A 24,099-nucleotide genomic window follows, 5' to 3' on the forward strand; every position below is an offset into this window, starting at 1 on the left:
AATAAATAAGATAGATTATGATAGTAGCTGAGGAAATTAATAGATCATGAACAGCAACTGGGTGAAGAAGCAAAGTCATTTTAGATAGGGTAGTCAGAGAAGGCTTCACAGAAAGGGGTTAGTGTTTTGATCATATGCTGTGACCTAGAGGAAATCAAAGCTCAATCTCTAAAGACATGCCACCCTTTTGGAGTGCATTCCTTTTTGGCTGGATTGGCCTTCTTCCTTGTGACTACATTTATATGACCCCTGTCCTTATGGAGGGCCCCCAACCTCATATATGCTACTCAAATTTCAGACCCACAGACTATTTTACCTTAAGTTCCCTGTCTGGAGAACGAACACAGAAAATGCCAATTCTCTGTAAGGGAGACCCACACTTACACACCACATTTAAGTTTAACCCACATTCAAAAGGTTCACTGGGATCGCAGAAGGAGGTTGTTCTGCTATACTTGCTCAATATTCAGATTAAGAATTGATCATTTATCACAAATGTTACTGAGACTCCTTGGCTGACTATCTTAGGAATGATTTGAGATGTGCAGCCTTGTGCCTTCACTTGAGACAATAAGGAAGTATGTAACTAATATTTTAAGTTAGAGAGAATAACTTATTTCCACACCTCCTGCTATTATGAAATGCTTGAGCTCTAGGAAATGTATTTCAAAACCATTATCCATCTTCTCTGTTGTAGGCAACTAGTTTAATACAGTTTACACATGTACACAATTGCATTTTATTCTGCCTATGTTTAACAATGCAGACCACAGATTGGTTGCAACAATTTGCTATCTTACAAAAGTGAGTATCAAATATGAATGTTTAAATCACAGATAATTTTTCTTTGTACCCATTGACCAACCTCTCACATTCTTCCCCTCCTGATCCTCTGGTATCGACTCTTCGGCTCTGCTTCTATTATATTAAATCTTTTTTTTTTTTTAATTCCACATATGAGTGAGATTAACCCTGATTTGATCATTATACCACATATATAGTATCAAAACATCAAATAGTACCTCATAAGTATTTACAATTACAATGTGTCAATGGAAATAATATAAACATTTTTAAAGATAATTTTCCCTGAATGAACAATTGATCTGTACCATTTTGTCATGATGCCTCTACTTTGGCTTGGATTGTCAAGACTCTTTTTATTTAAAATTTGATAAACTGTGACTTTAAAATGTTTCAGGCCTAGTCTCAAGGAAATTTCCTGTTACGCTACGTAAAATGAAACCATAATAACGGCAGTAATTTCAGAGGATATAGAATATGTGGCTAGAAATACGTAATGTGTGCTTAATAAATGATGCCTAGCCCTTTTAAAGCAGAAAACAAAACTACATTAACTATGATTTTTGTTAAAAAACCCTAAATGTTATGTCATTCGCTCATCTTAGTAAAACGGTTAAAAATTTTGTATTTTCATATGATAAAGACATGTCATATTGACTAAGGACTAACAATATGTCTTAATAAAATAAACTCACCTTGCAAAATGCTATGTAGCTTTCTCTACTTTTTTTAGAGGCTTAAACTAGATTTCATAAACCAGGTTTTTTCAAATGTTCTTAACATTTTCTTAATCATACTACAAACTGTCTTTAATAGTAGAGATCATGGTTATGAAGCTGTGAGTGAAAATTAAGATAATGCTTAAGTGCAAATAATTTCGAAGTGATTATTTTTGGTCTGTTAACATTGTCTAATAGTCTCCTACCTATTCAATTCCTTAGAAGGCTGTTTGATTCTCATGTTACGTATTTAAAATAAACAAACTTTAACAGTAAATTGTCTAGAAACTACTTAAAATATAAAAACATACTGATGTTTTAATAAATGAGTAGTCCTATAATGTCTGTGTTCTTAAATATTGAAACTCTGCATTGGATTACTGTCAAACAGAAATCTATATACTATGTAGTAACTGTACAATGTTAATGCTGTTAAAATTTACGATGAATTCTGCAACACTGCCCTGCAGAGTAACTCTTAACTCAGTAAATACTGAATCCTGGGCAGGAAAAAAATGCAAAATTAAGTATTACATTTAAAAAGATTAAAGGAATTAAGATTACTGAACCCCATGAAAATATTAATAAAATACTTAATGACTGTTATGTGAAGTAGCAAATATCTTAATCCATGACTAAAATCACTAAAAATTGCTTTCAAATTTTTTTAATCTAGCAGAAGGAATAAAATTAAACTTACATATTTCTATTTATATCTAAAAATTCAAAAAGTGGAATAAATAAGACAGTAACCTGTTATTAGATTATGAAATACTTTACTGTAAAGTTTATATAACTGAACAAAAGGTATTAGTTTTTGGACACAAGAGTTAACACTCTTTAACTGTCACTGTGCCAAATACTTTGTATACATCATTCTATTTATTTCCTCATAATAATCCCATGAAGTATTAATTATATCTGTTTTACCCTTCAAGAGTAAAGCAACTTATTAAGGGGTCATATAGCTAGCATATGATGTACCTGAAATTCATACTCAGAGGGATCATTCACATGAATGAAATGAATAATCTAAGTCTCCATTGCTTCATGGTTTTCTGCCTAATGCTTTTTAGACTCTAGGATGACATTTTGGTAAAAGGTGATAGCATATCATTTTTTTATGTAGCCTTAAATAGTTATGTGTTAATATTTCCAAAAGTTCAACTCTTAAAATATTTTTGATGTATAAAGAAATTAAATGATGATCTAAACAACTTTATAGTCGTACTTCCAGAATTTTTCTGTTCATTTTCTTTGAGATTTTCATAAGATGAAAAAGGACTTAATGCTATCAGCATCGAAAGACATTCCAGATGAAATCTGAAGACACAAAGGGGCAACATATTATCTATCAGTATCTACAAATATGTGTACTAAATTGCCACAAACTTAGTGGCTGAAATCCAGACATATTTATTATTTCTCAAGAGTCCATGGATGGCCTAGCTGTGGCCTCTGCTTCAGGGTCTGTTACATGCCTGCAATTAATGTGTTGACAGGGGCTGCAATCTCATCTCGTGGCTCAACTGCGGAAGTCTGCTTCCAATTTTACATGTCAGAATTTAGTTCCTTGAAGATTGTCAGGCTGAAACCTTTAGTTTCTTGTCTGTTTGCCAGCATTTTCTTATGTGGCCCTTTCCATAAGCTAGCCTACAACATGGCAGTTGGCTTCACCAATGCCAGAAATGCAGAGAGTAAATAGGGTTCCTGCTAACAAGATGTAATGTAATCATCAAAGTGACACCTCATCATTTTTGTCCTATTTTCTGGATTAGAAGCAAGTCATAGGTTCTACCTACATGCAATGGCAAGGGGTCACACCTAGACATGAATATCAGGAAGTTGGGTTAATAGTAAGCCTTTTTAGAGTCTGCTTGCTACAGAAAATAATGCAGAACCAATCAAACAAGTAAACAGTCCTTGGAAACAGCCAAATAAAACCCACTTTTTATCAATATATTCCCAAACAATTAAACCAGGAGGCACTTCCTGTAATGCCCACCCACTCTTCTCTATCTCATCTCCCCTACCTTTATGTCTCAGCTCAAAGATCACTTTCCTCAGAGAAGTCTTCCCTGACCACCCCTTCCTGACCACCAGTGAATCAGTTGCCTATTCTTTGCATTTATTCTCTATACATCGATCAAATATACTTGTAATCTCACATTTGTTAATTTTTGTGTTGGCTATTTTATTACATCCCAATTAAGCTGAAGAGGAAAGAAACTGTATAGAGGTTTTGTGGAAAATTATATCCCCATCACCTAGGACAGTGTGTAACACAAGATGCATGACAAAACACCAGTGAAGGAACAGATGTTAAGGACACTAACCTGGAAGTCAGGAAACCTAGGTTCCAATGTGGACTCTTTCACTTATTAGCTTTTCTGTTTCACCCAAGTCTGATCATATTTCCAAGTCTCAGGTTATTCATGTGTGAAAGGTCATTTTCTAATGCAAATGGTTAGAATTTTGATGCAATTTTTTGATTTTATACTGTTGTTAATAAAGTTTTACTATATTGAAATTTTTTCCCCAGAATCTTTTGGCAGCTGCTGCCTTCATCTTTTGACCAGTGATTTTGAGGTATGCCCAAACAGTTTGCAATAGGCAAAGTTAGAGGATAAGAGAAGTAATGTGAAAAGCTGAAATCAACATTTGTAAATTACATATATTTTAAGAAACACTCCTGATGCTTTTCGGAGTTTGTGCATTTGAATGCCACAGCTATGATATAATTCAAAATGTTTTCCTTTCCCCCTAGACAAATGAAAACCTCACCAGAAAACAAACTACATTACACACATGTTGTTTCCTTTCAAGATGTTGGCATCCTGCCTTCCCCTTCAGCTGCCCAATCCCCTCTATGGACACAGAGGGTTTGTTAAATTAAATGGTAGCATAGTCCTAGACCAATGATATCTTGAGACAAATATAAAGCTCTAAAAAAGAAGAGAGGCATGTTAGAATTCTCTATGTAATAGAGAACTAGACTATTATGTAGAAGAATATTTTAGCATCACAATAGTACAGCTGACATGCTTGGCCTGCTTTCATCATGACTGAATGTTACCCTTATTTGGTGATTACTGAGAAGTTCTCATACCAATCAGTGTTAAGTTCAGTTTTTGAAGTGTAACTTATGTATGCAATAAATAACTTTGCATTGTTTTCAGTATCAATTCTTTGACATGAGCAGTGCTAGAGGATAGATACTGCATGGGAAACCCAGAAGCAGTATGTTACTCTACCATTCTCCGAAGTCATATGTCAAACTCACGGTTATTGAAATTTTGCTCATAGATTGTTCCACAGTTAACAGTGCACACTGTCCCAGGGGTGACTAATGATCCTCCTATAGCCTTTTCCAGCTTACTCATTTATAGTAGTTTAGGACAGAAGAGGAAAATTGATTCACAATTGAGGCCATGAATAATTTTTACAACTGTTCTTTTGAATCCACAAATTAACATGTTCTCTTAAAACAGTTTTTTTTTAAATATCAATTTCTACTGTTCTTAGTAGTGTGTCTTAACCGAGAGACTATGGTTATGGAATTTGTATTTTTTTCTTTGTTACTGTGTGGCGTATGTGTCAAAATCACCCTGGTGCACAAATGTAGATAGAAATGGCAAGTGCAGAGAGATGTGGTGCGTAAGTGTCGTGTTTATTAGTACTTTGGGGTTAGAAAAATCCTTGGGCCAAGACCTTAAGTGATACCTATAGGAGTGCAATTGTGAGACATGTTGGAGGTGATGTATGGTATGCTTCTTATTGAAAAGGCATCTGAGCCAGAGCAAGCGGTTGATTTCCCACTTCATTCATCTGATACACAACAGAAGTACACAATCCCAGAAAATAGCTAGCCTACTCTTCTGTTAGGAGATGATGTGCCCCTTGAGGTACATATCTACAAGAAAACAATAGACATAATGGGTAACATTTAGTGAGCATTTACTATGCATGATGCACTGTTTGAGTGTTTTATATGTTAACTCATTTCATAATCACAGTAGCAGAAAAAGGTGCTATTATTAGCACCGCTGTATAAATAGAAATCTATACATATTATAAAGAACATTCCCTACTGAAAAAAAAATTGTATGCCCTATGTTTACAGTCTGTCTAGATAGTCAACAATTGACTATTTTGTAGTTATTATTTCCTTGGTTTAACATGTTCCATAATATAATCTCAGATGCTCCTTGAGTTACTAAATTGTACCAACAATTCACGGTAGTCTTCCGGGGTCACACTGTTTTTTCTTTACTAACTCATAATTTTAAAACATAATTAGATTTTCTTACTGCTTTGCAAAACAGAATGCTGACTAAATACAGACTAGACCAATGCACTTTAATAAATATTAAAAATTACTTTTATGATATTCTTTTATTAATGAGACCAACTAATACTTTGAAGCCGATTTTTCATAAATTTATTGCTATCGATATAGCTATATCTATATATTACAAAAGTAATATAAAATGTATATCTAAAGAAGTCCAAATCACTTTTTAATAAGTATAAGTAGTAATTCTAAGACATAAAAGCAAATATATATATATTTTAAAAACATACATGTATGTGAGAGACAGCGAGAATAAGACAGAAGAGAGGGCACATGACAGCTCTGCAAATAGTAGTTTAGCTAATATTTAGAGAATGTCTATTGGCATCAGATACTGTTCTAGGAACAGAATGTAAATATACATATCAACAAATATGTGTTTGCTACCATTGCCTTGGTTTAATTAAAACTCTGTGATTAAAACTTATTAATGGAAGAATTTGAAAAGTACATGGAAGGAATTATGTTTTGTTCAAAAAGATTGTTCCCTAATGGGATCAGTTTATAATTTGCTAGTGACTAATATTTTTGGTTAAATATAGGAAATACAACAATAGTGCATTTCTCAAAATGTTTTCAATGGAGCACTGTTGTCTCAAATTCTGGAAAGGGGAAAATAAGTCTGGAAAATGCTTTGGTTATTCATAATGCACTTTACCATAGTAAAAGTTCTAAGTCCTGTTTAAAGACACCTATTTAATTTTGTTTTACTCATTCTTTCCATTAAAATATAAGCAGATCAGAAATGATTAAAGAATAAATATATTTCATCTAATTTAGGCTGCCATCAATTGAAAGATCACCATTATATATCCCTAATAAAAAATTGTTAAACTATGATGCAAAACTTCCTTTTACCTAGAATTATTTTGTCCCTATTAAAGGAACTCATTTAGACCTAACTAATTCAAAGCCAGCTTTTAAATCATACGTCATTCAGGTATATATATAAAAATAAAAATATAAGCAAATGAATTGATCAAGCAGCTTTATATTTGCAGGTTAACTCTTTTGAATCATTTTTCAATGCAAATTAACTGATGTTCATGTGTTTCCTATCCACTGTCATTCTCAGTGCCTTCAAGATGATTGACAATCCAGGCTTTCTTAAAATCATCTTTCATTATTATGCCTGGGATATTCTTTCAAGTTCCTGAAACCATTCAGGAATTTTATCTTGGTATTTTTAAAATTTTACCAGAAGGGATCAAAGGAAGCTTTTTCAAACAACAATTAGGATGCATTAAAATGTCCCCTAATTTAAATGGCGATAATTATCTACTGAAACTGCAATTGGCTACTGATTTTAGAGATGGGAAAACATATTTGCACATGCTAAAGCAGTGACAACTACAATAAAGTTGCTTTCTCACCAACAGCAATGGTAAGATATCATTGATTATAAAACAGCACTATTTCAGAAAGGTTCAAATAAGATAGTATGTGGCATATAACTGAAGAAACAGTTATATCTAACTAGCTTCCTGCAGTACTAGTGATGGATGGGACACAATTTGTAAAGCACTTTAGGAAATATTTTGGTTTGTCAGTCAATTGCACACTGAAATCTTCTGGCTTGTATTTGTCAAATCAATAAAGTAACCCATTGTATATCATTATTGATTTTTTTATTTCTATGAATTCAAGTTTGGGATCTTGGATCAATCACATTGATGTCAGATCAGGGAGAATTTGCCACATGAGTCCTTTCATTCAAGGGATGATAATTACCATGTTCTGTACCTGGGAAAATATTTCTCTTTATAGGTTTTTCAAACTTTCTCCAGTTTAATGACTTCATTATAGTAGAGTGAACAAGAGCATGGATTTTGATATTAGATAAAAGTGAACAACATCTGATCCTACTTCTGCTATTTTCTTAAGTATACTTAATAAAGTTATTTAACCATTCAAAGTCTTAATTCTTTCCTCCTTCAAACAAGAAACAATAACAGATAGAAATGCTATATCGACTTAATGAGAATGTGTATCCAAAAGTGCTTACTGTGTAGGCTGGAACACGAAGTCCCTTAAGTAACACTTTATCTGTTGTTCCAATACTTCTGGTGCCTAAATAAACCATACTACTCCATGGATGGATAGATGAGTGTCCTCTTTCAATAATGATTCAATGTGGCTTTCTACATTCTAAATTCTTATGATACATGGGAAGAATATACAGGGATACCTCATCAATTATAAAGTTAGCAATGTTTGTCAGATATAGTGAGTCAGTTGCTAAGGACAAACACAGCTTTTCCTGCTTCTGAGTCCACAAAAGAAATTACTCTTGAGATTTCTAATAAAGACAAAATGCAAACAATAGCAACAACATGTATGATAAGATAGTCAAAGTCCTCAGCATAGCACAAAATGCTTGGTACAGTAACAAGTTTGGTGTCACTATTTTTTTGTACTGACTCTGTGTCTTACCAAGATACCAGAAATTCAGTCTTAGGTCCTGCTGCTCGCTGCACAGAAATTCAATCACCAAGACAATTAGTATTGCCAGGGAAGAAGACTTGAAATCAGTGATGCAGCTGAGGAGATGGGAGATAGTCTCAAATTCATCTCCTCAACTGACTAAAATCAGGGATTTATATAGCAGGCGAAAAAAATGTAACCATGTGTGGGAAAACAGAATAAGGGAGGGGTAAAGAGGAGTTGATCCAAAGGAAACAGGTGGTAAGTAAGGCAATCATGATGGATCAGTTGTCTGTCATCTCATTGTCCACATGTGGTGATCTGGTAAGGTTCAGTTCCTTGATACTATCTGGGTGGCCTGATGGTTGGTTTTCTGAGAAAGGACTCAGATAAGACAAATATAACTTTCTCAAGTTTCAAGACTGGGAGGGTCAATTTTTATACTTATTCAGAAGAAATGATAAGCATCAGTTCTCTGGGACAATTGGGCCAGTTTTAAATGAACACCAATATCGTAATTCCAAATCCTCATTTAGACTTGATAGAGATCAAAATAATGCTCAAATATACAGCTATATATTAGACTAAGTTAATTCTAGATAGAATTTTGATAGCCTACAAACTGTTCAGTCTATGTTTGCCTCAATGGATATCAAATTGTTCTTTATTTTAAAAGGCTACTGCAAATATTCACTTTTGTTTCCCATGTTCTCATTGATCTTGGACCAAGCATTTGAATACGAGATCTTTATTGTCAAATCGAACTGAAGTTTGAGGTAATTGCCTAGAAAACTCAGTCTCAAGACCTGCTCTAACTTTTGACTGTGGATATTAGAGTTAAATAAATTGAAAGTTGTCTGATAATCCTCTTCCTGTGCGACAGCTCTGTGCAGAAGCTATGATTTGTAAAATTCATTATCTCATTTTTATTCCATTAAAATAAAATTGCAGTAATAATAGTAAATGATAAATTCAACAGAAGATCACTATGTATTATTAGCTGGAATGGGCCATCAGCCAGTTAATGTAGTTATGTCCACTGACATTCTAATGAGAAGTTATGAGGTAGGGTAATTTGTATGCACATAGGGAATAGATAAAAAGGTAGATTAAGGGAATAGTTTTAAATTTAAAAACAACAATGATAATTCCAAAAAATCTCCTAAACCTCTGAAACAATACAGTATTTATTTATGTACTTACAGACTTACTCATATTTTTAATTGAGAAGTTTTAGCAGTAATCATAAGGCACAATGTGATTTTTTGAGATTACACATACAGACGCAAACAGTATGGAATAAATAAATCAAGCTAATTAACATATCTATAACCTTGTTTACCTATTATTTTTAGTGATAAGACATTAGAAATTTAATGTCCTACTTATTTTAAAATACACAATGCATCATTGTTGACTATAGTCACCTGATGAGCAATAGATCCCAAAACCTATTTCTCCTGTCTGAAATTTTGTACTCTTTGATTAACAACTCCCCATTCCTGCCTCCTCATGCCTGTAGCCTCTGGTAACCACAATTCTATTCTTTACTTCTGTGAGTACAACTATTAGATTCTACACATAAGTGAGGTCATCTGGTATTTGTTTCTCTGTGCCTGGTTTATTTCACTTAGCATAATGTCCGCCAGCTTCATTCATGTTGTCAAAATGATGAGATTTTCTTCCTTTTTAAGGCTAAATAGTGCTTCATTGTGTAGAATACAACATTCTCTTTATTCATCTGTTGATATATATTTAGGTTGATTCCATTTCTTGGCTATTGTGAATAATGCTGCAGTGAACCAGTGACTGCAGATATCCCTTTGACATATTGATTTCATTTCCTTTATATAAACCCAGAAGAGGAATTATAGCATCATGTGGTAGTTCTATTTTTAGTTTTACAAGGAAGCTCCATACCATTTTTATAATGGATGTACTAATTTATATTTCCATAAACAGTATCTAAGAATTCCCATTTCTCCACATCTTCTCCAACACGTGTGTTTTATATTTTTGATAAAAGTCACTCTAACAGGTATGAGGCGATACCTTATTGTGGTTTTAATTTGCACTTTCCTAATGATTAATGAGATAAGCATTTTTTTTCACGTGTTTATGGGCCATTTGAATGTCTTCTTTTGACGCATGTTTGTTCACAACCTTTGCCCATTTTTAATCAGGTGTTCTCTTGTTTTTGAGTTGTTTGAGTTCCTCATATATTTTAGATTTTAATCCCTTATCAGATCCATGGCTTACAAATATTTTCTTCCATTTAGTAGGCTTTCTCTTCACTTTGTTAATTGTTTCCTTTGCTGTGCAGAAGCTTTTTATTTGAAGCCATCACACTTGTCCATTTTTGCTTTTGTTGCCTGTGCTTTTATGGTCAAATCGAAACAATTTTTGTTCAGACAAATATGGACTATTTTCCATGTGTTTTCTTTTAGTGTTTTTACAGTTTCAGATCTTAAAATTTAAAATTTTAATACATTTTGATTTTATTTTTTATGTTTGGTGTAAGATAATAAGATCTAATTTCTTCTTTTGCATGTGAATCTCCAGCTTTCCCAATATCATTTATGATTTGGTATTTAGATGCAGTGGAATACAATAATTGCTAGCTGGATTAACAATGGCTTATTATATTATTATTATTATTTTAAAAAGGAGAAAAATGCAGATTCTTATTCATGAAGTTCCTAATTACCATTATTTAGAGTAAATAACAAAGTTCACTTTCTATTTGGAATTTAGAAAATATCACAAAAAAATAAATTATTAGCTTAAACTGTATATACTGGTCTGCTCCTGTAATGTGAATATATATCATTAATATGACATACATAACAGAATTTATATTCAACTGCATTGTTTTGACTGTTAAAGGAAAAAAGGGGCTTTATCTCAATTTTTTTATTTCATATATTTTAATTATTCTGTGTAATAAACATATATTTGGCTTATTAACATTTTTCCATATTCTTATACAGACATAATTATTTTAATACAAGAGTTGTATTTTGTCAACCAGATATAACTTTGATTTACTTAAGCGTTCTTTTTGTTTTGTTTTGTTTTTGTTTTGGGGGTGTGGTTTTTTGAGATGTGGTCTTGCTCTGTCACCCAGGCTGGAGTATAGTAGTGCCATCTCGGCTCACTGAAACCTCCACCTCCTGGGTTCAAGCGATTCTCCTGCCTCAGCCTCCCAAATAGCTGGGATTACAGTCACCCACCACCATGGCCAGCTAATTTTTTGGTGTTTTTAGCACAGATAGGGTTTCACCAGCCTGGCTACGCTGGTCTTGAACTACTGGCCTCAAGTGATCTGCCCACCTCAGCCTCCCAAAGTCCTGGGAGTACAGACATGAGCCACCATGCTTACTTAAGCATTATTTATTGAAGAAAAATTTGCCCTTTAAGTTACGCTGCAATATGTATTCTGGTACATGAAATTGTAAGCTTTAGCATGCAATTAGAGTATTCTTTAGGTACTTTGATTTTAGAGAGACAGAACTATTAGACTTACTAGGCATCTACTAGGGGAAGAATTTTACTCAAATAATTATTGTCATTGAAATGCCAGGAGTTTGGTCTAAGGCTTGCCTCACAGAAATCCAATCCTGAGACAATGAGTATTGCCAGGAAAGAAGGTTTTAATTGGGTGCTGCAACCAAGAAGATGGGAGAGCAGTCTCAAATCCATATTCTCAAGTGACTAAAATTAGAGATTTATATAGCAGCAAAAAAATGTAATTATGTGTAGGGAAAACAGGAATTAGTGAGGGGTATTAAAGAGGAGCTAGTCAACAGGAAGCAGTTGATTGGTTTAGACAACATGATGGGTGAGGGGGTCTGGTGTCTCACTGTCCATATGCAGTAATCTGGTAAGTTTCAGTTCTTTGAAAATGTCTGGGTGGCCTGATAGTTGGTTTCCTAAGAAAAGAACTCAGATAAGACAAATACAATTTTCTCAAGTTTTAAGACTGAGAGAGTGAATTTCTATGTTTATATAAAAATACATAAATATCAGTTCTATGTGACAATTGGGCCAGTTTCATTATGATCTTCCATCTAATATCTATTTAAAATTTAAAACATGATTTCTCTAAAGAGTGAATTTAATACTACAGTGCAATAGACATGAATAAAAGCTTTTTTTTTTACTTTTCAGGGGTACATGTACAGATTTGTTACATGAGTAAACTTGTGTCAAGGTTTATTGTACAGATTATTTTATCACCCAGGTATTAACCCTAGTACTCATTAGTTATTTTTCCTGATCCTCTCTCTCCTCCCACCCTCCATCCTCCAATAGACTACAGTGTATATTGTTCCCCTCCATGTGTCCACATGGTCTCATGAGTTAGCTCCCACTTATAAGTGAAAGCACGTGGTATGTGGTTTTCTGTTCTTGTATTAATTTGCCAAGGATAATGGCTTTCAGCTCCATCCATGTTCCTGCAAAGGACATGATCTCATTCTTTTTTACAGCTGCATAGTATTCCATGGTGTATATATATCACATTTTCTTTATCCAGTCTATCATTGATGGGCATTTAGCTGGATTCCATGAAAAAACAGCTTATTTTAAAAAAATATAGCAACCCATAAATTTTATCATTTAGCTATTAATGAAACCTGCAAATCTGGAGTTAATTAAAATACTCTTTTGTTGGTACTCATTATGAATCTTTACTTCATTGTCAAAGCCTTTACATGACTTTTGCAAGTCCCATTGAAAGACTTGCCTTAAAAACTTATAAATTTTTACCACAGCATGTATCACCTTCTAATGTATTTACTGTTTATTTAGGTCTTTCTCTAGTAGGATATAAACTCCATGGAGGAAGATAATTTTGTTTTGTTCACAGATATATCCCAAGTGCCTAGAAAAGTCCCTTGTACAGAGCTTGACCAGAATAAGTATCTGTTACTAATCTTGACTTGGCCTATGCTTTCTATCTTTAGTCAGTCTTCTGTTTTACTCTCACACTTTATATCTTTCCATATGTGGATTTATCTTCTATATTGGTGTCGCTTTCATAGGCCTTTGTTGTATGGTAGTCCCAAAAACTCCAGGCTTAACTCATCTACACAGCTACCCAGTTCCACAGGAAATAGTTTCAACTTTCTAATAGTCCTAGTATATTCTCAAGGGTATGCTTTTATTAGGCTGACTGGTTTATTTGCCCATTCCTGAGTCAGTCATTGTTATCTGGGTTATGTGTAAAGTTGAGAAATAGAATGCTCTAGTTATTTTGGGTGCTAATCAAAATCTGGACTGAGCAAAAGCAGGATCCCTTGGAGCTTGTTAGAAATATGGGCCCTAAGGCCCTCACTCAAGGCCAACAGAATCAGTTTGCATTTTAACTAGATTTTCTGGTGATGTGCCTTAGTCTGTGCCCACAGATGGAACTGGAAGAGTGGGGAAGGCAATGAAACCAGCCCCACCCAGGCTGGAAGTGAAGTGGGAATGGTTTCCCAGAGAAAATTCAAGTGTGTTTACCAGAGGACAGAATGGATGTCAGGCATGCAAAACAACAGCTATCCAATGCAATATATAGTGTGTATTAAGTAATTATTATATTCCAGTCATCGTACTAAGCATTTTCCAGGCATTATTTATTTAGTAGTCACAATATCTTGTAAGATATTATCAGGTAGGATACCTTATCTTTCAAAAAAGGAGATAACTTGTCCAAAGTTTTTGTTGAGAAGGCAATGAGCAAAGTGATCTATACTATGATATCAGATAATAATAAGTGCCATGGGAAAAAATTAAGCATGATAGAGGGATAAAGACCCAGGAAGATGAGAGAAAGGGATCAATTTTGATAGTAAGGTCAGAATAAACCTGAAGAAGTAAAATTTGAGCAAAGACTTGGACCAAGTGAAGGACAACTCATGAAAGTTGCAGGGTAACACCATTACAGACAGAAAAAAGAAGTATAAAGCCTTGAATTGTTGAATTATGATGAATTATGAACTTGGAATGTTTGAAGAAATGTAAAGAATGAAAAAGGGGGCTAGAATGAAGATGTTACTGAAACACAGGGGTTCTGTCTATGTCCTGCTGCTTGCTGCACCAGAAGCCAATCACCAAGACAATCAGTATTGAAATGGAAGAAGGCTTTAATAGGTTGCTGCAGCCAAAGAGATGGGAAATCAGTCTCAAATTCATCTCCTCAACCGACTAAAATTAGGGGTTGATATAGCAGGGAAGAAATATAACCATGTATGAGAAACCAGGAATTAGGGATGGGTAAGGAAGATAAATTGATCAACAAGAAACAGGTGGTTAGGCAATCATGACAGGTGAGGGGGTCTGGTGTCTCATTGTCCAGACGTGGTCATCTGGTAAGTTTCAGTTCCCTTATATTATCTGGTTGGTTTCCTGAGAAAGGAACTTAGATAAGACAATTGTAATTTACTCAAGTTTCAAGACCAGGAGGGCCATTCTTTCATGTTTATTCAAAAAAATAAATTAATTAAATAAATAAACATCACTTCTGTGGGACAATTGGGCTGGTTTCGAAGTGAGTATAGATGAATTCAAAAAGCTAGTCAAGAGCTATTTTCTGAAGGATCTTCAGGCAATGGTTAAGAGACATTCAATTATTCTTAGTATTATGGAAAATCACGGTACACTTTTGAGCAGGGGAGTAACATGATTTGATTTGTATTTTAAATATATTGACTAAGGAACAGGCAATAATGAATAAAATATAGGTAGAGGAATGTAAAATGTTTCCAAGCTAGTTAGGAGACTACTGCAATGCTAGTGTAAGCAAGAGATGGGAGAAGTTAGGACCAGGATGGTAACAGTAGAGTGGCTGAGGCTATATTGTGAAGGAGAGCCAACAAGAATTCCTATGAGTTAAAAATGTATATGTGTGAGAGAAAGAAAATTATTTATTTTTCCTTGAGAAAATCAGTGGATATTTGTGCTAGATACCAAAATGAAGAACCTTGGAGATGGAGCAAGTTGGAGAATCAAATTTTTGACTTGTCAAATTTGAGATGCCTAGTATAGATCCCAATAAAATTGTTGGGTAAACAATTAGGCAACCTACTTTGAAGAGGTTTGAATTGGAGATAAGAGTTTGGGGAACAGGTAAGATTATGTATCAAACCATGGATCTGAATAATCTAATTCAGGCTCTACAGTCACTAAATCATACAGTACAAGAAAAGTCTCTCCATCTTGTAGCTGCACCCACTGGGATACAAATCCTCCTCAGTCCCTGTGGTAAAGGAAAAGAAAGCTCTCATACTTCCTTTCCTATCTTTAAAATCAGAAGTGACATAACCCCTTTCTCTCATAGTGTATTGGCCAGGAGCAGTTAGATGTCCCTGCCTAACCGCAGCGACCTGAGAAATATGGGGGAGTACATAGGGTGTTTGTGAGGACTGTCGTCTCTTAACATGTCTCACTTCTAAGAAAAAAAATATGGATGCAGAGAGAAAAAGCCATCCTCACCAAAATGTTGATAGCCCACAGTATTTCTTTGTGCATTTCTAAAGGTAATTTAGCATAATTATCTAGGATTAGAACAAAAGCAAGTTGCAGTGGAAATGCCAAGGGGTGGCTTAGAGGTGACAGGACAAGAAGGCCTTTGCTTTATTCAATAATCTCTATAATTCTCCACTAGCCACTTTTTGCCAAATCCGAAGTGGACAATTAATGTTTTCTCTGACCTTATGTAAAATGGTATGCAAATGAAACTTTAAATTTTCATTTCAATCAGATAACTGCTCATAAAAACCTTCTAGGACTTTATCTTTTAGAGCAGGGGTTGGCTACTATGACCCATGTGCCAAAACCAGCTCGCTGTCCCTTTTTTAAATACCCAAGACCTAATTTTAAGTAGCTGGGGAGAAGTCAAAAGAGTAATATGTCATTACGTGAAAATTATGTGAAATTCATATTTCACTGTCCATAAATAAAGTTTTATTGGAAAACACATGTACAAAGAAACCCTTCTAGGAAGATATTACAGAGCCAGAACTACCAAATCTTAACATGATGAAAAAGGGAGGATGTTGATATTAAATAAGCCACCTCAATTAAATCCACCCACCTCAAAAATGAAGACAGAACAGTAAAATTGACTGTTAAATTACGTCCTCTGAAGATACAGTGTTTCGCCTCCCCACCAGGCACAATGACATCTCTTTATGTGATTTTGAGGACTATGTATCAATTATTTCAACTGCAATAATACTTAACATAATGAGAAATTCTTCTGGTGATTTACTTTGTAAATACTAAATTGTTTTGAGCCTCTTATTTTGAAGGTTGCATTCCTGATTGGAAGTTCTGAATAGAATTATTTTGAAAGCAAATATTTATCTGTTTAAAAACCCCAAAGACCTTGTTTTCTATCCAAACACCAGCTAGGAAAATCAATATTTTCTCTTGGAAGGAAATGGTTTGGCTGCTTCAGGATCAGAATGCTTTCTAATAATACTATGGCATTTAATTTTGAAAGAACAAAAATCCTGAAAAGACAAGGGGGTTGGAACTAGTGAGTGATGAGTTTTGAGAGCGTTGCTGCTTTGGAAAATAGTGTCTTGGTAATGGCATTAGTTACAGACATTTAGATTGTCTAAACACTTGGTCCTATTTTACAGAACAACTGATTGGCTTTGTTACTTGGTTGGGATAGAATATCCTAAATACTAGGCCATTTTGTGCCAGCATGTTGCATAGTGGCCTTAAAGAAAAGAGTTAAACATTGAAATATTTTCAGAATAATCTAAGAAATAATTGCTGTATTGTCACAGTTATTAGTTATTTCAATCAAATGCCAGTTTTAATATAAGGAGCAAATCAAGTTGTCATATGTTTTTATATAAAAACTAGTAGCATTATTTCTCAACTAGAAAACATTCTTTTATGATTTTCAGTGGAAATATTCATTTAAATGTCAAATATTCTATTATGTGAAATAAAATTAATCATTTTTCATATATACATGTGAATATATTTCTGTTCATTTGTTTTTTAGTTTCTTTACACTTACATGTTTACTAACTTTTCAAGGACTGGAGTAGCTTAGAATAACTCAATAAATCAATAAAAACATAAGTTTAAGGTAACTAGATAGAAGTTCAAGAAAAAGAATACATGTGCAGTCTATTATGTGAATATTTTATATAAATTTCTCATAAAATCTACAGGTGGTGAATAAGTGACTCTAGGGAAAGTATGAATATTAACAAAAACATTGGAGCTACTAGAATTTTTTATTAAGGAAAAACAGACATATTACACAGTTCAGTTAAGCTTTATGAGATACTAAATACCAATTTACATTTAGTTAATTATTCAATCTAAGTAGTACAAGTACTTTGTGATAAATATTTGGATTTGAAAAGTCATAACCAATGGGAGAAGTGTTATTTATATCTATTTAATGTACTAATTCTATGGCAGTAACAATCCAGTGTAGTAGCAGCTGCATATGCAATTGAATTTGCTGGAATTATAAAGAAAAAAACTGAGAGCAAAGTAAATGGAGTAAAACAGTACTAAAACAAAAATAGCACAAACTGATTTGTGTTTCTCTGAAAAATTCCAGGTGTTGTCAAAGTGGATTATGGAGATGTGTCAGTCAGAAAAACACTAAGAGAAAATCTGAAGTGTAAGCCCTTTTCTTGGTACCTAGAAAACATCTATCCGGACTCCCAGATCCCAAGACGTTATTACTCACTTGGTGAGGTATGAATTATTTATTTTTGTTAAGTTATAAATATATTTTGCAAATGGAGCAATTTCTAAGGAGCTCAGTATTTTTTATGTTATGAAAATGCTGTAAGGGATTTTTAATTAGATCTATTTTAAATAACTTCTCATATTTCAAGGACCATAAAGTCTTCATCGTAAGGAATCATAAAAATGAGCAGAAATTTTAAGATTGAACAAAAAAAATTTTTTTGTTCCAACAGTACTAAAACTTTTGGTCATTTACACTCTTAAAATTTACTGTGTACTCCAAACACCTTTTGTTCATGTGGGTTTACAACTATGATTAATATTTACTGTATTTAAATTAAAATTGAGAACTTTAAAACCCATTTTTTTACTAAACATTATGTAATAAGCAATTACATGTTAATGTAAATAACATATTTTTGAAAAGTAAATATTTTTTTTCCAAGAAAATCAAGTAATTATAAGAGACTACCATTGATTATATTTTTGTAAATCGCATTAGTGTCTGTCTTAATAGAAGATAGCTGGATTGTCATATGTGCTTCAGTATTCAATCTACTGCAGTACAAGGCAGTCTATTACAATAGCCTCTAGAAAACTCTTGTACACTCAGGAGAATGGGAAAGTGAAAACTGAAAGTAATATCTTGGTACTATAACAAAAGTGGTATTGACTTTTTAGACACTCTGAGAACCATTGATCTACACCATTCTTTTCTACATATCTATTTTATCTCAAAATACAAAAGTGACTTCATTATAGCTATACAAACATGTATATAATGTATGTATAATATATTTGTAATATATTCATACATACAGATATATATATAATACTGCATTCATCTCATAGATTGATTATATATATTTCTATATATCATATATATATATCTCAACTGATCAAAATAAGAATTATATTTCCTTTATGAATTATATCCTCCATATGGATATTTTCCACTTAATAGGAATCAAAGCTACTTTAATATTGGTTGTGATTAAAGCATTTCAAGAGCAATAAATAGGTGGGGCGCAGTGGCTCTCGCCTGTAATCCCAGCACGTTGGGAGGCCAAGATAGGCGGATCACGAGGTCAGGAGATCGAGACCATCCTGGATAACACGGTGAAACCCCGTCTCTACTAAAAATACAAAAAAAGAAAAAAAAATTAGCCGGGCGTGGTGGCAGGTGCATGTAGTCCCAGCTAGTCAAGAGGCTGAGGCAGGAGAATGGTGTGAACTCGGGAGGCGGAGCTTGCAGTGAGCTGAGAGCGCGCCACTGCACTCCAGCCTGGGCGACAGCGAGATTCCATCTAAAAAAAGAAAAGCAATAAATAATACACTTCGGAAATAATTATCAAGTAAGCATGTTCTTAGATTTAAAATTCCATTGTTGTAGGTCATAACGGTAGACTAACTGAAAATTTATATGGCTCAATCTAATACTTTTTTGGGTCATCTGCCTTAATGCTCTCTAACTTTATAAACATACCTTACTTACAGTTAACTAGAAAAAAGTAAAGAAAAAATGTATTTGAGGTGACTGGAGCCCTAGCTGAATCGTTTTTAATGACTGATTTATGTGCCATGTTCATGCCCTATTGTCCAAGTCTCCACTTCCTTATTAGCCATGTAAATATCTCTCCATAGAGCTTGATTTACATATATTTAACTTTAATCTGAATAATGTAGTGAAAAATTTCATGTGTAATAACATTGATGTTACCACTTTCTAAGTGTATGACTTTAGACTAGTCACTTAGTCCTGTGCCTCAAAGTATTTTTTTTTTTTTTATTGGACAAGGGGTATTATTGCTATCATTTTCAAATATGTAACATCCTCATGTTGGCACTGATCTCACAGGGATTTATATTTAATGCAGAAAACATATGACAGTGCTTTTTAAAATAGAACAGTCCTTGCATGTTAGTTATTATAAACCACTGAAGATCTCTGATAAATATGTAATATCCTTATCACTTTATTGAAAATTTGTTTGAACGTTGATGAACCTGACTGTATCCTCAGAAGAAAGGAAGTTTTATATTCTTATTATAAAATGTTTCTTTCACTGTCGCCAATGGACCCAAATCATTAGTAAACATCGATTTCTTTTTCTAAAAGGAGGAATGACCATGGGCTGTAACAGGACAGAAATGAGCAAAGAAGAGTTTTGGAAATTCTCTGGGGCCACCAAGGTGACTCTTGAGAAAAACTCAGGGCTCTGTAACAGAACTAGATGTTTACTTCCAAGTTAAAAATCCAATTTTATGCTGTCCTGGACTACATCAAGGAAACCTAATTCACTTTCTAAATTGTAAAAATAAAATACAGTGTGGGCAAATTCCTTTGTACAAAGTACTAATTTACAATTAGTTATCTTCTACAATGGATCAGGTGACCATATTTTAATCTGTAGAAATACTTTATGATAAGATTTTAAAGAGAGGAATTGAGCCTTTCGTAGTATCTAAAAGAGGCAGTATGGTGTATTGAAAACATTCCAGCCCCTGAAGCCAAGAATAGGAGGGTTCAAATCCTAGCCTTACAGCTTTCATTTTGAGTGATGTTAAGTATCCTCTCTACTACCTCTGTCAACAGAATAAAGATAATAATACTGGGTTATAGTGATGACTGAAGACATAAAACATATAACACAATGCCTAGCAAGAAAAGTAGCACACCGGTAGTTACAGTTACAATTATTATAGCTACCATTTATTGATTTCCTATGCCAACAGTTATTCTAGGTGCTTTAGATGAATTACATAAAAATTAGAACAACTTTCATGACTTAGGTTTTATTATTGCAGGATTAATAAGGAAACTGACACACAGAAAGTTTATGTGCTTGGCCTATAGGTCACACAGCTAGTTAACTATTGAAGTTAGGAAAAATTACATGCTAGTCCAACACTAAGGCTCACTTTTTCTTATAACTAGAAGAAGAAATAGATGATTTTATTATATTTTAATCATTCAAAATGTTTTTATTAAATAAGAGCATGAAGCTGAGTGTGTTGGCATGTGCCTGTGGTCCCAGCTAGTCAGGTGGCTGAGGCAGTAGTATGACTTGAGCCCAGGAGTTCAAGACCAGCTGGGTAACATAGTGAGAGCCCATCTCTATTTAATACAAATAAAAAAAGAACTTGAGCTATGTCTTAGTCCCTTAGGGCTGCTATACCAAAATGCCTTAGATTGGGTAATTTATAAATAATTTATTTCTCACAGTTCTGGAGATTAGGAAGTCCAAGGTGCCAGCCAATTTAGTGTCTGGGAAAGGCTGGCTGCTTCCAGGATGGCACATTGTCACTAAGTCCTCATATGGAAAAAGAGGCAAATGATATATCATCACATGGACAAGGGGCAAGACAGCTCGCTTCAACCTCTTTTATAAGGGCACTAATTCTATTCATAAGGATGAAGCCATCATGACTTAAACACTTTCCAAAAGGCTCCACCTCTTGAATCTTATGATTCATAGTTAGACATGTTATCTCTTGGGCCACCATTCCTCTTGGCCCCGCCTCTTAATACCACTACAATGGGGATTAGATTTCAACATGAATTTTGGATAAATGCATTCAGACCATATCAAACTAAACCTTTTGTTATATGTTGACAATGCAACGTCAAATAAGGAAAGACCTTTACTCTTCAGCCTTTCTACCAAAATACGGATGCGGAGGTGGGTAGGGCAAGAGAGAATCAAACAGGTAAAGAAATTCAGTAGAAGTAAAAGATGCCCTGCATGAGTTACATGATATGCTGTAACGGCTGTTTAAAAAATCTGATACATTTAAAAGATACAGTAAGTTCTGTGCTTTCTGAAGTATTAATGTACTGTAGTTTTCCACTTTAAAACTAGCCTTAAAGAAATGCAATCCAGCATCTGTTTCCATGGAAACAGAAGGACAAATTCACCAAGCACTACCTCCTAATTCAATTTTGCGTGGCCATGTATGCATAATTTAAGATGGACATTTTGATAATGAGTTAGAGTTGAACTGTTAATGAACAACAGTCATTTACTAAAGCTTTTTCCTTCTTACTGCCTGTTATTAACCTTTATTGGAAGAATGTAAAAAGATATTTTTCCTTATGTATAAGGCACTTTCTCTTAAATAATTAGAGTCCCAAAGCAATATCAAGTGTTCAAGCTACTTGTCATCAAAACAAGAACAATATTTCTTTGCAGTATATTCATTTGTACTTCTCACTGAATTTGAAATGAAATTGTGTGGCTTTAACAATTCATTTATTTTTCACTTCAATGTTTCTCAAAGTCTATTTAATATTGCTGTGTATTGGTGAATATAAATGTTTCCTTGTCAATTTCTTTTTATAACTTTCCTTGCTGTGTTGGAATATATAGAGGCAAATATGGTATTCAGTTTCTCCATTATATACCATCACCAAAGTCAATAGTTATTGATATCAGATATCTGTATCTTAATTTATTTTATGTTGCATCTTACTCAAGTAATTGAAATATTGCTTTATCCAGCCCACGAATTACATGCAGTTTCCAATGGGAAGTTAAAAGCTGTGCAATTGCTTTGAACTAAAACCTTTAAGTAAGTTAATGAAGCATGTGTCTTTTAGACTCAGTAAGCAGATCATAATGGAATAAGGAAGTTGAGCTCCTTGCAGCATTAAATTCTCTCTTAACTAGCCCTGAAGCTTATGTAGATTTAACAGGCTGGGTTCTGATCTTGTAAATGTAAGTGTAAGACTGAAAGAAATGGCATTCTAAAATAGAATGTCTCAGCCCAAATTTTTGGGTTATGACAGGCTTTCTGAAAAAAAAAAAATACATTGTGAACTAAAATTGAACACAATCTGAGGGCAAATGAAGGAGATGAGGATTTCAGGAGCCAAGTGACAACTCTTGGTGCTTAAAATTTGCATTTGCATGTTGCTTTGAAGATGTTTTGACATTAGTGTATGCATTTTGTATTGTGTACTTGACCTCAGGATTTCTTTTTCCTCTTGTATCCTTTAGCCATAGTAAGTAGTTAAAGTTCTTGCATATATTGTTATTGTATTCCTTAAATATTGCTGAAGGGCAAATTTAAGTAATGAAAAATAGACATCCATGAAGCTGCTAGGCTGCAGAGATTAAGGGTAAAATCAGTTACTGCCAAATGCAGAAGCTAAAACGCTTAAAAGTTTACCCTTTCTGTTGGTAATCAGATCTATTTATAGATTCACAGTCTTCTTGGCCTTTTAATAGGATGACCAGCAAGAGAGCTTTATTTTAGGTGACTTACATAAATGTGGACATTTTTCTGTTCATTTTGTATCCAAAATTCTTGGGAACTCAGTAGCTAATTTTTATCCCAGGATTTCTGAATATGTGTATGTATAGGGAGAATATGTCACCCTTTATTGGATGGCTACCTTAAAGTATGTTGGGCTAGGTAACTCACCTGTGAACAAAGCGTGCTATTTTTACTACCTGAAAATACTGTATTTTTTTAACTTCATATTTCTAATAAACTAAAATTCATTCTAATTTTATTACTTAAATGTGTATTGGCACAAACAGCTACAACAAACCATATGCCAGTTTGTAATTTACTGAATTCTCTCAGGATTTTGGTTGTCGCTGTTTTTGTTACCAACCAAATAAATTAAATTGTTTATTTTTCTATGTTCTTTACTTTTGGGGGAAAGGGATTTCAGGTATCAGATAATAATAATTTTTAAATCTCAGTCATTAATCAAGGACCTTCTAAATCCAGGTCTGCATAAGTGAAGTCAACTTGAATTGTTTCAATATACAGATTTTGTTCTCATCTTTCTGATTTATTCACAATTAGACTAAATAGAAAATATACTTTAAATGCATATCCACAAGAGCAATCATATTATGGAAATATTAACATTAAGCTGTGGAATTCACTGCAACTGTGCTTATTTCCATATTTACAAAGAAAAGAGAAAACAAATGAGGTTAACATTTGTAAAATAATGATAAAAAGTAACAACGTGCAATTGAAGAATAAGCATATGTTGGGGTAATTAAAGTAAAATAATGCTAGTTTGACAGTCTTTAGAATGGATTTAAAAGAGTTTTTAAA

The 24,099-nt window shown here is 33.7% G+C and overlaps 1 protein-coding gene across 1 annotated transcript in view; it reads left to right on the forward strand.

Moving 5' to 3' along the window:
- The window catches only part of GALNT13 (polypeptide N-acetylgalactosaminyltransferase 13), a 613,112-nt gene that overhangs the window by 537,249 nt on the left and 51,764 nt on the right, over nucleotides 1-24,099 (forward strand). The window contains exon 10 of the mRNA XM_025404576.1: nucleotides 17,885-18,024. Coding sequence (XP_025260361.1) covers nucleotides 17,885-18,024 — 140 coding nt within the window. The remainder of the gene's footprint in view (nucleotides 1-17,884; nucleotides 18,025-24,099) is intronic.

This window comes from Theropithecus gelada, chromosome 12 (genome assembly GCF_003255815.1).
Source record: "Theropithecus gelada isolate Dixy chromosome 12, Tgel_1.0, whole genome shotgun sequence".
Taxonomy (NCBI): Eukaryota; Metazoa; Chordata; class Mammalia; order Primates; family Cercopithecidae; genus Theropithecus; species Theropithecus gelada.